Here is a 14809-nt window from a genome sequence, read left to right as displayed (position 1 = left end):
TTTTGTGTTAATGTCAAGTTGATTACCCACAGAGAAAAACCATACTGCATTTAGTGTTATAGTTTATTCTTGTTTCATACATTCATAAATAGAGTACTGACAGAGGGTAATGGAACAAATTGTTTTCTTGAAGTTTGAGAAAGCACCATTGGTACTGTTTTCTTGTTTTCCAACAGAGTAGATAAGACTGGGACAACTAGAGACCCTCCACACCAGACAGCCCAACTGTGGCAGCCGAGTGACACTGACAGGGGATGTGGGGTAAACAAGCAAATGTTTTGTAGCTGCCTCATAGTCTCCACATACTTGTCGTAGCAACCAAACAATTTTGTCATCCAGATGAAAATTCAGGAGAAATTTCATTCATTCATAAAATAAATCCCTACAAAATCCTGTGCACTGCCCACCTCTACTTGTCGGATTGCGTGACACATACGGTGTCTTTGAATCTATAGCCATTCTTTCTTGCACTTAATTTTGTATATTACAACATTCTTTTAATAAATCAATTTCAAATATTGTTGGACATACATTAGGCAGTGAAAAAACTGGGCCAGAAAAATCTTTCATCTGCCTTGAAATAGGCTGCCCAACTTTACATTATTTGTGTCATGCATAGATAATGTAAATTGGGTTGTTTTATTTTGCTCACCCTGTATAAACTGCCTCCCTCAAGACAATCATTAGTTATAGATTTTTTATATTTTGTGTTTTGTTGGTTAAAATCCATCTTTCATAAGAATGCATTAACTTTTCAAATAAACCAAAAATCTCATCTATGACAATTCCATCTATACTTCACTGACTCTGAGTGCTGTTCTTAAAGTAGAGGATGAAGTTATCGTCTTCTTTTACTTTGAATTTTTTATGTGGTTGAAGGTAAACAATTATAATACCTTCCACGTCCATCTCATACCACTTGCTTTTCACTCATTGTCGTGACAGGTCATCAGTTGGCTGCTTAGAAGCTGCTGCTAAAATTTTTGTTTCTGAAAGCTGGGCTATCTAATGCATGGGGACCCATAGTGTTTTGGCAGCCCAGTTGGCACTGCCAGGTTGCATAAACTGAAATTTTGAGCAGCCAGTTCCAAGTAGCCAGCTGACAGCCAGTTGTGACCATGTGTCTGAAACCAGCATGTTGAGATGAACTCGGAAAGTGTTACGAGTGTTTGTCTTGTAAAAAACAAAAAGCAGTAGACATGCAATACACCAAGTACTTCTGGGGCAATACTCAGAGGTCATACTTAAAACTTATTTCAAAGCTCTTCAAAACTACTGTGTATGTTTTTTTTTTAACTACAGAAGAATTTATCAAAAAAGTTAATGCATTCTTATGAAGGAAGAACATTAACTAATGACAAATTAATCTGTAACTACTGATTGTCTTGACCTAGGCAATTTATACAGGGTTAGCAATAACCTATTGTGAAAAATAAAACACTTAATTATTGGTAGAAATACTCAGATGTGTGCTTATATAACTCTTATCAATATCTTTTTGATTTTGAGAAAGGTTGAATCATTGACAAGAGGGACATGGGAACATCAAAATATCATGCATACATTTGGCTGTAGTGCAATGAGTGCAGAGTGGGTGGTGATGAGGTGAACTCAGGACAATAATGTGGCAAGAAGAGTCAGCATGGATCCTTCCAGAAGGACTATACCATGAGAATATTTTAGAATTGTATAACTGACTCTGATGAACAGATGTATGATAACATTCAAAATTCAAGCAAAGGTTACAGGCAATGCGTCACCACAAATTTCCAAGAATAGCTTACTAGGAGCTGTATAAATGCCTTGAGTTACCATGTGTACCACAAACAACAGAGACCTGCCTGATGCAGAGCCAGAGTCAAATAGTACATCGAATGTCATTCTGTGATGCTCAACACTGGGTCTCACCTTTGTTGTGTGGAAGTTAGATTAAGGTTGACATGTCTGTAGATGACATGGTGAATGGACACAGGAAGCAGAAATTCTCATGACCCATACATGTAGTTCATACCACAAACAACTTAGGAATGTGTGGTTCCTTGACTGACTTGCCAGGTTCTCCTGATTTGTCATATGTAAAACACATCTGGTGTGTGATGGCAAAAATATACTTTCATACTAGTCTCCAGCCATCAAGTGACATAAGATGTGTTTCAGGCACAGTAAGATAGTCCTCAAGATTACATTCAGAGATACTGTATGCTTCCTTGCCACAACAAATATGTGGGTGTATTCATGACCTTGGAGGTCACAGCTCATACTAATGTTGAACATGGACACCATTTCTGAATGAAATGAAAGTTTTATCATATAGTATCTGTATATATGATGAACATCTCTGCTAAGTATTATAAATATCAGATTTGTGCTCCATGTGTTGAAAGTTATCACTAATATCCATCTGGAAGGCAAAATATACATGGCTGCTATGACAAGTTGTGGAGACAGGCAGCCACAGCACATTTGCTTTTGTCTTGTTGTCACTATGTGCAGCCAGTTGGCTGCTATGCAGTTGCCTAAGTTGTAATGGCTGCTGTCATCTAGAATCCTTGGCTGCCTGTGGGTGGTCACTTATGAGCTGTCAGTGTTGAACTGGCAGTTGTACCTAGGCTGCCCAGAGTGCCAGGGACCTCAAAGAAAAATCACATCCATATTTGAAACATACTCTCAGCAAATTTGACAGAAGGTTGAAAACACAACATTAAAAGAAGGAATATGTACTAAATTTCACCATGGAAGATACTATATGAAATACGAAAAGCAAATAAATTATTCTGCAACTAATTTCAACATTAAAGTCGTCACCTAACAGCCACATTTCTAAAATATTTAATATATTTATATATAAATTTAATACAATTATTTAGCTTTGTGAATGTAGGTGACCGTAGGGTATGGCATGACATCTTTGAGCTCAGAACACAGTCTCTCATTTAAATCTATTCCAAAATTAAATGAGCACTTTTCAGACAGTTTTTACACCACACACACACACACACACACACACACACACACACACACATACACACACACCTCTAAGTATCAAGCAGAGCAAAGAGAACAACATTGCATCTATGTTGTACAATATGTATTATTTAATGCATCATGCTAATGGAAACTAATAGATACAGCATTTTATGTGTGAAGTGATAATACTAATCATCTCAAATGTAATACTGAATTGTTTAAGCAAATGAAACATATCGGATGTGGTATGTTGACCACAGTGAGTTTTGTGTGAAGTGAAGAGCAAGTTAATATATTAAGAAATTAAAATATATCTGTTCAGGTGCGGAATCACAAAATAACTGTGATGCAAATATGGAGATTTTCTTGAAATAATTGCGAAATTACAAACTGCAAAAATTTGATGTACATTAGAATGAACCGGCTTTTGCAGGTGTCTTTATTAACATAATAAAAACATGTTGTCATACAAAGATCTAAATAAGTAATTTACATGTGGTCAGAAAGGCATTATAACTGAAGCTGGGTTCTGTTCATACAAACCAAAGCCTTCTGGTCTCAAACAATGACTGTAAATGAGAATGACAATCAACAGTGCACTGTTTCTTCTGCATTCTTTATGTAAAGTAAATTGTAGATGGAATGTCATAATAAAAACACACCAAATCCTTCTGGTCTCAAATGATGTTTGTAAATGAGAATAACAATCAACAATGTATTGCTTCTTCTGCATTTTTCCTGTAAAGTAAATTGCAGATGGAGTGTCATAATATAAATTGGTTATCACACAGTGAAAATAAATCATATTATATTTCGAGTTGTACTATAAGCTAATTAAACCATGAAATATATCTTTCATTGCCAATACTGCTAAAGAAATTTCGTTCTATTTTAAAAATACCTAACAGTCCAAAGTGTGTCAAAGCAAAATTTAATTGAGAAAATTAATAAATTATGAGATTGAATTGGTGGTCAGTATTTAAAACAAGGAAGAAAAATGTATAGTACTGATGACAGAAAAATGTAAACATGACACACTATATGGCTTTTGGAACTAGCTGAAGGAGGGAGAGAGAGAGAGAGAGAGAGAAAGAGAGAGAGAGAGAGGTAGTGGGTTGAGAAAGGTTAAAAAGGAAGTGCAAGTTATGCAGTCCTCAGGCCGCATTGTTAGTAAATATAGCATACAGCGCATGCGTAGGAGAGCCACTCTGTGATTTCCGGCAGAGGTCATTTGAGTATGCTAGAAAGCTGCTCCAAGGAAATATTGTTGAATTTGCACAACAAGATCCAGTGGCACACCTGTGAAGACTATTTACAACATATCCTAAAGGAAAGCTTGAAGAGTCACATATTTTGTTCTACACTCATCCTCATAAATTAAGGATAATTGCAGAATGTAGTGCCACACAACGTGACACTACACAAAACTGGTGCTAATAGCATAGGCACATAGGGAACACACATGACATAGATCTGTAAGTCCACGGTATTGTTGATAAGTTGAGAAAACCACCCCGAAACACATGTTACAAAATGATTCTGTTTCCTGCACTTGTACCCCGACATCAATATGGGATATAATCACCATGCACATGCACACAGGCCGCACAATGGGTTGGCATACTCTGGATCAGGTGGTCGAGCAGCTGCTGGGGTGTAGCCTCCCACTCTTGCACCAGTGCCTGTCGGAGCTCCTGAAGTGTCCTAGAGGTTTGAAGATGTGCAGTGATACATCGACCGAGAGCACCCCAGACGTGCTCGGTGGGATTTAGGTCTGGAGAGCAGGCAGGCCACTCCATTCGCCTGATACTTTCTGTTTCAAGGTACTCCTCCATGATGGCAGCCCGGTGGGGCGATGTGTTATCATCCATCAGGAGGAAGGTGGAACCCACTACACCCCTGAAAATGTGGACATATTGGTGCAAAATGACATTCCGATACACCTGACCTGTTACAGTTCCTCTGCCAAAGACATGATAGGGTGTACATGCGCCAATCATAATCCCACGCCACACCATCAAACCATGACCTCCATACAGGTTCCTTTCAACTACATTAAGGGGTTGGTATCTGGTTCCCGGTTCACGCCAGATGAAAACCCGGCGAGAATCACTGTTCAGACTGTACTTGCACTAATCTGTGAACATGGCCATGTACTGTGTTCTTGACACGAGGCTTTACGGGCTTTCCTGTGTCCAGGGGTCAGTGGAATGAACCTGGCAGATATCTGCATGAATAAACCATATCTGTTCAGTCATCTGTAGACTGTGTGTCTGGCGAAAACTGTTCCAGTGGCTGTGGTAAGGTCCCAAGCAAGGCTACCTGCAGGACTCCATGGCCATCTGCGAGCACTGATAGTGAGATATCAGTCTTCTTGTGGTGTTGTACACTGTGGACGTCCAGTACTGTAGCGCCTAGACATGTTTCCTGTCTGCTGGAATCGTTGCCATAATCTTGAGATCACACTCTGTTGCACACACAGGGCCCGTGCTATGACCTGCTGTGTTTGACTAGCCTCCAGTTGCCTTAGTATTCTACCCTCATAACGTCATCAATATGTGTTCCTTGAGCCATTTTCAACACACAGTCACCATTAGCATGTCTGAAAATGTCTGCACACTCACTCGCTGCACCATACTCTAAAGTGCACCAACACACCTCTGTGTATGTGCTGCCAGCACCACCATGCGATGACCACAGATCAAATACACCGCATGGTCATATGCCATGGTGATTTAAATCCACAAACCAGCCACTAGAGTATTTTTTCACCATGTATCAGCATTATCCTTAATTTTGAGCATGAGTGTATCTGACGAGCCAAAATTTCATCTGAATGAGTAGTCGATAAACAAAACTTCCAATATTACTTGGACATTAACTCATAACTCATTCATAAAATAGCCTATGATAGCCCAAATTTTATTGTCTAGTGTTGACCATGCACTGGAATCAATGGCCATATTTTTTTTGCAGAAAACAACAATCGGCCTGTGAGTGTCAATATCAGGTGCTATGCTGCCCTGATTAACAATTTTTTCCTTCCACCTTTGCAGTGACATTGCTGCCTATATCAAAATTTCAGTAATCTGGCGGTTACAGCATATAAGTTCCCTAGTTCAATGACAAATCTGAGATGCTGCTTTCCACATCAATTTGTCTCACGACCTTGTAATATCCTATGGCTGGTGAGATCACGTGGTCTTTTAGTCTCTGATTCTCTGTGGGATCATCTCAAGACCAAAGTACTTTCATGGTGACTCAGCGATACCAAAGAGATGAAAGCCGCAATCCTGGAAGACATAGAGACCATTCCTCAAGAAATGATTGAGAATGTGAAAGGAACGTCTGTGAACATCTTCTGCAATGTATCGCCAGTGAGGGCAGCCATTTGTGTGATGTACTTTAAACTTGTGTTTGGGTTTTTGGTGATGGCAATGAATGGACAACAGGCATCTATCATCTATATTGGTATAAATGTTCACTAACCCTCTCATAAGCAAATGAAAATGAACTACTTCCCATGGCCCTTCCTGTACATCTTGATGGTCCATCACCTACTTAAATAATGCTTTTTATACATTACATTTTGCAACATATTATACAAAAACAAAGTGGTACACATTTTTGTTACCATTTGTTGGTAGAGTACCTAATATATAGGGTGTAAACTATTACTATTTACAGTGTAAAAACATGGAAGTCGAGGCAAAAAATTTGATAAAAGATTAAAATGCAAGTATTAAGGGTATCGATGACCACTGGTGTAAACTATTACTATTTACAGTGTGCAAACATGGAAGTAGAGGTGAACAATTTAATAAAAGATTAGAGCACAAGTATTAAGGGTATTGATGACTACTAAGTTATCGAAACAAGTAATCATTTGTTTCTATTTGCAACTAAGAGTGTTGAAATAATACTGTAGAGATGTTTCACTTTATTACACAAATACGCGAAAGAGGCTACATGTACTAGATGTTTTTTAGTAACCTTAAGCAGTTTCTGTGGCTAGGTTACTGCACGCCCAATTTCTTTTTCACACTAGAGTTACGAGCCTCGTTGATTCGAAAGCTAGTCAATGGTCTACTGAAATATATCCCATCTCATCACCTGTATGGAAAGCAAGGTATTGAGGATCCAGCTCCCTTTCAGGATCTTGGAAGAGGAAAGCAACATAAAACTGCACTGACACAAATGATACTGTTACATGTTCCAGGGCTGATTGTCCATGTAGTGGAGTTGGGAGCTCAGGTGTAATATTGTCAACAGATAAATATGACAACAAAGTGCTGCTCTCTTACCTTGATGCTTACAGGATGAGTACGTCCAGCAGTTACGCAGAGAAGGCACTAGGTTGTCAGAGAGCAGCGGCCTTTTTCTCGCCTTTTTTCTTCTTACCCTTATTGTCACTACTTTTACGTAATGAAGGGTTTGGACCGTAACACTGTACCTCTCGTGTACGCAACTGGGGCGGTCCCCGTGGAGGTGGGAAATTGCATGGAGCGAGGAACTCGACCTGCAAACAAAACCACATCTCGTCTGAGATGACATACAGCAATTTTTCTACTCGTTAGCTCCTCACAGCATACTTAACACATAAGGTCTCTTGCAGAAATCCAGTGGTATGCTCTTCATGCAACCACTCTTAAATGCAGCTATTTATTGGACTAATTCAAATGTACATACATACCACAGTCATACTTTATCGTTCACATTTAGGTGAAGTGATAGGTTCAGCAAAAAATCATTGTAAAATATATTCATGCAATGACAAAATAGATACTTTTAACATAATGCCTTTGATCCATTGAGATTCATTGTCTTTTCTATTTCCTCAGAAAAATATTGTTACCAATTCTGCAAAATACTTGTTTAAAGGGCATATAACTATTGTGCCCTTGAAATTTGCTTCCCTTCGAGCCATTGAAGGCAGGAAATAGAAAGGTTCAAATGGAAGAATTTTTTGGTGTTTGAGCTATTTCGAAGCCCAGTTTGTGTATTTTTGCAATCACAGCGACTGATAGCTGAGTAGATGAGCAAGGGCATTGTTCTATAGCGCAATTCATGTAAGAAGATGGGTTTGGGGCAATACACACTGACAATGGGTTCTTTAGGGTATGCATAGAAAATTTAGCATTGACTTTCATATTAGGTAAGTATGGTGAGTGTACTTGGCCGCTTTAGTTTTCAATACAGATGGCAACAAGCAAACACGATGAGTATGATCTTAAGAAGTCACATCAATAGTTTTATAAGCATTTAAATTGTTTTAGTGAGAGAAGTAGAAACAGTGGCCCATTTTGGTGGTTATCCTAGTGTTGCCACTCGTGGTATACAACGGCTGGAGTAAAGGTGTGAGTCAAAGGTAGAAACCATGTTGTAAAGTATTCACTGTTCCTGTCTGTACAGAAGGCAGCACACACCCGCCTTCTTACTTGTACACTACACTCACAAAATATCATGTTTTGCATGCTAGTGTTAGTCACTTCTGCTTCCACTGAGCAATCCGAGTACTGGTGTGTGGAACCCTTATTGTTGAAAAATCTCTTTCCTCCCACCTGTTCTTTTAGGGTGCCAGAAAGATGGAAATCGCACTCTGTTTCCTTCAAAGAGAATTGTTTTACATTTTTCTCTCCTTGCTGAATAATTTCATTAATACTGTTTGCTAAGACAACCAGTTTGCCATGGTTCAGACTGTCTATATCTGCAGCCTTCTGCGTATTTAATATGAGAAAAGCGGAAAATTAGGCTATCATTATCAGTGTCTAATGAACTAAGAAGCCAAAGAAGTGGTAGCAGATGACATTTTCTGATGTAGGCAAGAAACCAAGCAGAAATTACCTCAAGCAAAAACCAACCAATTGTTAACGAACTGTTTTTTGATCTTAAAAACAAATCAGATTGTAAATATTTGTCATTATAGACATCTAAGTCAAAACAAGACCCCGGGAATAGACAACATTCCATTAGAACTACTGACAGCCTTGGGAGAACCAGTCCTGACAAAACTCTACCATCTGGTGTGCAAGATGTATGAGGCAGGCGAAATACCCTCTGACTTCAAGAAGAATATAATACTTCGAATCCCAAAGAAAGCAGGTGTTGACAGCTGAGAAAATTACTGAACTATCAGTTTAATAAGTCACAGCTGCAAAATGCTAACGCGAATTCTTTACAGATGAATGGAAAAACTGGTAGAAGCCGACCTCGGGGAAGATCAGTTTGGATTCCGTAGAAATGTTGGAACACTTGAGGCAATACTGACCCTACGACATATCTAAGAAGAAAGGTTAAGGAAAGGCAAACCTACGTTTCTAGCATTTGTAGACTTAGAGAAAGCTTTTGACAATGTTGACTGGAATACTCTCTTTCAAATTCTAAAGGTGGCAGGGGTAAAATACAGGGAGCAAAAGGCTATTTACAATCTGTACAGAAACCAGATGGCAGTTATAAGAGTCGAGGGACATGAAAGGGAAGCAGTGTTTGGGAAGGGAGTGAGACAGGGTTGTAGCCTCTCCCCGATGCTATTCAATCTGTATACTGAGCAAGAAGTAAAGGAAAGAAAAGAAAAGTTCTGAGTAGTCATTAAAATACATGGAGAAGAAATAAAAACATTGAGGTTTGCCGATGACATTGTAATTGTGTCAGAGATAGCAAAGAACTTGCAAGAGCAGCTGAACGGAATGGACAGTGTCTTGAAAGGAGGATATAAGATGAACATCAAGAAAATCAAAACAAGGATAATGGAATGTAGTCGAATTAAATTGGGTGGCGCTGAGGGAATTGGATTAGGAATTGAGACACTTAAAGTAGTAAAGCAGTATTGCTATTTGGAGAGCAAAATAACTGATGATGGTTGATGTAGAGAGGATATAAAATGTAGACTGCCAATGGCAAGGAAAGCGTTTCTGAAGAAGAGAAATTTGTTAACATCGAGTATAGATTTAAGTGTCAGGAAGTCGTTTCTGAAAGTATTTGTATGGAGTGTAGCCATGTATGGGAGTGAAATATGGATGATAAATAGTTTGGGCAAGAAGAGAATAGAAGCTTTCGAAATGTGGTGCTACAGAAGAATGCTGAAGATTAGATGGGTAAATCACATAACTAATGAGGAGGTACTGAACAGGGCTGGGGAGAAGGGGAGTTTAGGCCTCAACTTGGCTAGAAGAAGGGACCGGTTGGTAGAGCATGTTCTGAGGCATCAAGGGATCACCAATTTAGTATTGGAGGGCAGCGTGGAGGGTAAAAATCATAGAGGGAGACCACGAGATGAATACACTAAGCAGATTCAGAAGGACGTATGCTGCAGTAGATACTGGGAGATGAAGAAGCTTGCACGGAACAGAGTAGCATGGTGAGCTGCATCAAACCAGTCTCAGGACTGAAGACCACAACAACTACAACAGACGGCTGATGATGCTTTACATCAATAAAGCGAAACGCCTCTGGTTAGAGAAATACACATTTTCTTGTAGTTGTAACGGTGGAACAAAAAGAATCTCAGAAATTTCTGAATAGTGTTCACTGAACGGAAAGTCGCCTTCCCTCCAGGTATTCCCATTTGAGTCCCCAAGCGTCTCTGTAACATTTGCATGTGGTTCGAATCTACCAGTAATAAATCTACCCCCCCCCCCCCCCCCCCCCAATTGGTTTGCTGTCTTCCTTTAATCTGGTCTGCCTGAGAAAGCTGACGTTTCAGGCACTGTTATATGAAGAAAATGGACGAGGGGAAGTTCGGAATGAAGTCTTGTGAGGCCAGAACTGGTGAATTTAATGAACAAAGTAAGAGCATATGGACTATCAGATCAATTGTGTGATTGGATTGAAGTGTTCCTAGATAACAGAACGCAGGATGTCATTTTCAATGGAGAGAAGTCTTCCGAAGTATGAGTGATTTAAGGTGTGCTGCAGGGGACTGTCATAGGACAGTTGCTATTCACAATATACATTAATGACCTGGTGGATGACATCGGAAGTTCACTGAGGCTTTTTGCGGATGACGGTGCGGTATATCAAGAGGTTGTAACAATGGAAAATTGTACTGAAATGCAGGAGGATCTGCAGCGAATTGACGCATGAAGCAGGAAATGGCAACTGAATCTCAATGAAGACAAGTGTAATGTGCTGCGAATACATAGAAAGAAAGATCCCCTATCATTTAGCTACAATATAGCAGGTCAGCAAATGCAAGCAATTAATTCCGTAAATTATCTGGGAGTACGGATTAGGAGTCATTTAAAATGGAATGATCATATAAAGTTGATCGTTGGTAAAGCAGATGCCAGACTGAGATTCATTGGAAGAATCCCAAGGAAATGTAATCCTAAAACAAAGGAAGTAGGCTACAGTACACTTGTTCGCCCACTGCTTGAATACTGCTCAGCAGTGTGGGATCCGTACCAGATAGGGTCGATAGAAGAGACAGAGAAGATTCAACGGAGAGCAGCACGCTTCGTTACAGGATCATTTAGTAATCGCGAAAGCGTTACGGAGATGATAGATAAACTCCAGTGGAAGACTCTGCAGGAGAGACGCCCAGTAGCTCGGTACGGGCTTTTGTTGAAGTTTCGAGAACATGCCTTCACCGAGGAGTCAAGCAGTGTATTGCTCCCTCCTACTTACATCTCGGGAAGAGACCACGAGGATAAAATGAGAGAGATTAGACCCCACACAGAGGCATACCGACAGTCGTTCTTTCCGCGAACAATACGAGACTGGAATAGTAGGGAGAACCGATAGAGGTACTCAGGGTACCCTGCGCCACACACCGTCAGGTGGCTTGCGGAGTATGGATGTAGAACAGAAGAAGACGCGTTGATGCGGTTACCTCGAGCCCAGAGGAGCTGCTGGTTTCGAGCGTGTATCTGGAGGAAGAGGAGGACGAGGGCCGCGGCACGGTGAACTGCAGCGGCTCGTTGACGGTCTCCCCGTGGCCGGCGCGCGCCGGCTTGACGGCGACCGTGTACTGGCGGCCGCGCCGGCCCAGCACCAACGTCGGCCCCAGGGGGCCCAGGTCGGCGGGCGCGCCCATCTGGCCGCGCCGGTGCGTGCGCGTCGCCGTGCTGTGCGCCTGCTGCGGGGTCGCGCTGTGCAGGCGCAGGATGCGGCTCACCGACCGCGTCACCGCGCCCGGCTTCCAGTTGGGCCGCGCCTGCAAGCGCCGTCGCTACCTTCACAACTTGCTCCAGCCGAAAGTTCCGTTTTTGCTATCCTATTGGGCCTGGGCTGGTTTTGATTGCCCGAGTCTACACTGAGGCGACAAAGCTTACGGGAAAGCGACATGCGCATCCACAAGATATAAAAGGGCAGTGCCTTGGCAGAGCTGTCGTTTGTACTGTTTCCGACATCATTAGGCTGCCCGATGAGAATTACCATACTTTGTACGCAGGATGGTGGTTCGAACTAGACGCATGGGACATTCCTTTTCACGAATCGTTAGGCAATTCGATATTCCAAGATTCGCTGTGACAGCAGTGTACCAAGAATACACTACTGGCCATTAATCTTGCTACACCAAGAAGAAATGCAGATGATAAACAGGTATTCATTGAACAAATATATTATACTAGAACTGACATGTGATTATATTTTCACGCAATTTGGGTGCATAGATCCTGAGAAATCAGTACCCAGAACAACCACCTCCGGCCGTAATAACGGCATTGATATCCCTGGGCATTGAGTCATACAGAGCTTTGATGGAGTGTACGGGTACAGCTGCTCATGCAGCTTCAACACGATACCACAGTTCATCAAGAGTAGTGACTGGCGTAGTCTGACGAGCCGTTGCTCGGCCACCATTGACCAGACGTTTTCAATTGGTGAAAGATCTGGAGAATATGCTGGCCAGGGCAGCAGTCGAACGTTTTTTGTATCCAGAAAGGCCCGTAAGGACCTGCAACATGCGGTCGTGCATTATGTTGCTGAAATGTAGGGTTTCGCAGGGATCGAATGAAGGGTGGAGCCACGGGTCGTAACACATCTGAAACCTAACGTCCACTGTTCAAACTGCCGTCAATGCGAACAAGAGGCGACTGAGACGTGTAACCAGTGGCACCCCATACCATCACGCCAGGTTCGTTCAACGCATTGTCACCAAACACGGATGCTACCATCATGATGCTGTAAACAGAACCTTGATTCATCCTAAAAAATGACGTTCTGCCATTCGTGCACCCAGGTTCGCCGTCGAGTACACCCTCGCAGGCGCTCCTGTCTGTGATGCAGCGTCAAGGGTAACCGCAGCCAAGGTCTCCGAGCTGATAGTCCATGCTGCTGCAATCGCCGTCGAACTGTTCGTGCAGATGGTCTCCATCTGTTGACTCAGGGATCGAGACGTGGCTGCACGATGAGGATTAGATGCCTGTCATCTCGACTACTAGTGATACGAGGCCGTTGTGATCCAGCACGGCGTTTGTATTACCCTCCTGAAACCATTTATTCCATATTCTGCTAACAGTTATTGGATCTGGACCAACACAAGCATCAACGTCGCGATATGATAAACCGCAATCGCGATAGGCTACAATCCGACCTTTATCAAAGTCGGAAACGTGATGGTACGCATTTCTCCTCCTTACACGAGGCATCACAACAACGTTTCACCAGGCAACGCCGGTCAACTGCTGTTTGTGTATAAGAAATCCGTTGGAAACTTTCCTCAAGTCACCACGTTGTAGGTGTCGCCACCGGCGCCAACCTAGTGTGAATGTTCTGAAAAGCTAATCATTTGCATATCACAGCATCTTCTTCCTGTCAGTTAAATTTCGCGTCTGTGGCACGTCATCTTCGTGGTGTAGCAATTTTAATGGCCAGTAGTGTACAAAACTTCAGCCATTATCTCTCGGCACAAGCAATGTAGTGGCTAACGGCCTCCACTTAACGACCGAAAGCAACGGCGTTTTCGTAGAGGTGTCAGTGCTAATAGACAAGCAACACTGCTTGAAATAAACACAGAAATCAATGCGAGACACACATCAAACATATCCGTTAGGACAGTGGGGCAAAATATGGCGTTAACTGGCTGCGGCAGCAGACGACTGTACCAACTCTCCTGGGCTGGTGCCCATGTCACTACCACTTGAAATATGTGACCTGGTCAGATGAGTCCCAATTTCAGAAGGTAAGAGCTGATGGTAGGGATCCAGTGTGGCTGAGACCACTCTAAGCCATGGGCCCAAGTAGTCAGCCACCACTGTGCAAGCTGGTTGTGGCTCTGTAATGGTGTGGTCTGTACTTACATGGAATGGACTGGGTCCTCTGGTCCAGCTGAACTGATCATTGGCTGGAAGTGGTTATATTCGGCTACTTGGAGCCCATTGGCAGTTATTCATGGACTTGATGCTCCCAAACAACAATGAAGTTTTTATGGGAAACAATGTGCCATACACAGGACGCAATTGTTCGTGACTGGCCTGAAGAACATTCGGGACAATTCGAGGGAATTATTTAAATAACGATAAAGATCGACATGAATCCCATCGAGAATTTTTGGGACATAGTCGAGAGGTCAGTTCGTGCACAAACCCTGCACCAGAAACTCTTTCGCAGCTATAGAGGCAGCATGGACGGTTGTAGAGGCAGCATGGCTCACTGTTTATGCAGGGGACTTCCAACGACTTGTTGAGTCCATGCAACACTGAGATACTACATTACACCAGGCTAAGGTGGTCTGACACGATGTTGGAGGTATCCCGTGACTTTCGTTACCTCAGTGTATTTTCAGATGGCGGAATAAGGCAGGCAAAAAATAGACATCTGTTAGAATTCGAGAATATAATAGGGGCAGTCAAATGAAAACCGAACACTCGTCACAACTTGACCACGGAAAGCTTCCATT

The 14809-nt window shown here is 42.0% G+C and overlaps 1 protein-coding gene across 2 annotated transcripts in view; it reads right to left on the bottom strand.

Annotated features, from left to right (window-relative positions):
• LOC126338779 (uncharacterized) overlaps positions 1-14809 on the bottom strand; it is a 224180-nt gene that overhangs the window by 53179 nt on the left and 156192 nt on the right. The window contains exons 10-12 of one of the 2 annotated variants that reach the window (XM_050001583.1): positions 11798-12121; positions 7272-7486; positions 3511-3705 (exon numbers count right to left, since the gene is read on the bottom strand). In XM_050001583.1, the coding sequence (XP_049857540.1) occupies positions 7328-7486; positions 11798-12121 (483 nt within the window). In that variant the 3' untranslated portion in view covers positions 3511-3705; positions 7272-7327. Of the gene's footprint in view, positions 1-3366; positions 3706-7271; positions 7487-11797; positions 12122-14809 lie in introns of those variants that run through there. The other variant, XM_050001582.1, reaches the window with a different exon arrangement.

Source organism: Schistocerca gregaria, chromosome 1 (assembly GCF_023897955.1).
Source record: "Schistocerca gregaria isolate iqSchGreg1 chromosome 1, iqSchGreg1.2, whole genome shotgun sequence".
Lineage (NCBI taxonomy): Eukaryota > Metazoa > Arthropoda > Insecta > Orthoptera > Acrididae > Schistocerca > Schistocerca gregaria.
The sequence above is the reverse complement of the archived record's forward strand: the minus strand, read 5'-3'. Positions and strand labels throughout refer to the sequence as shown.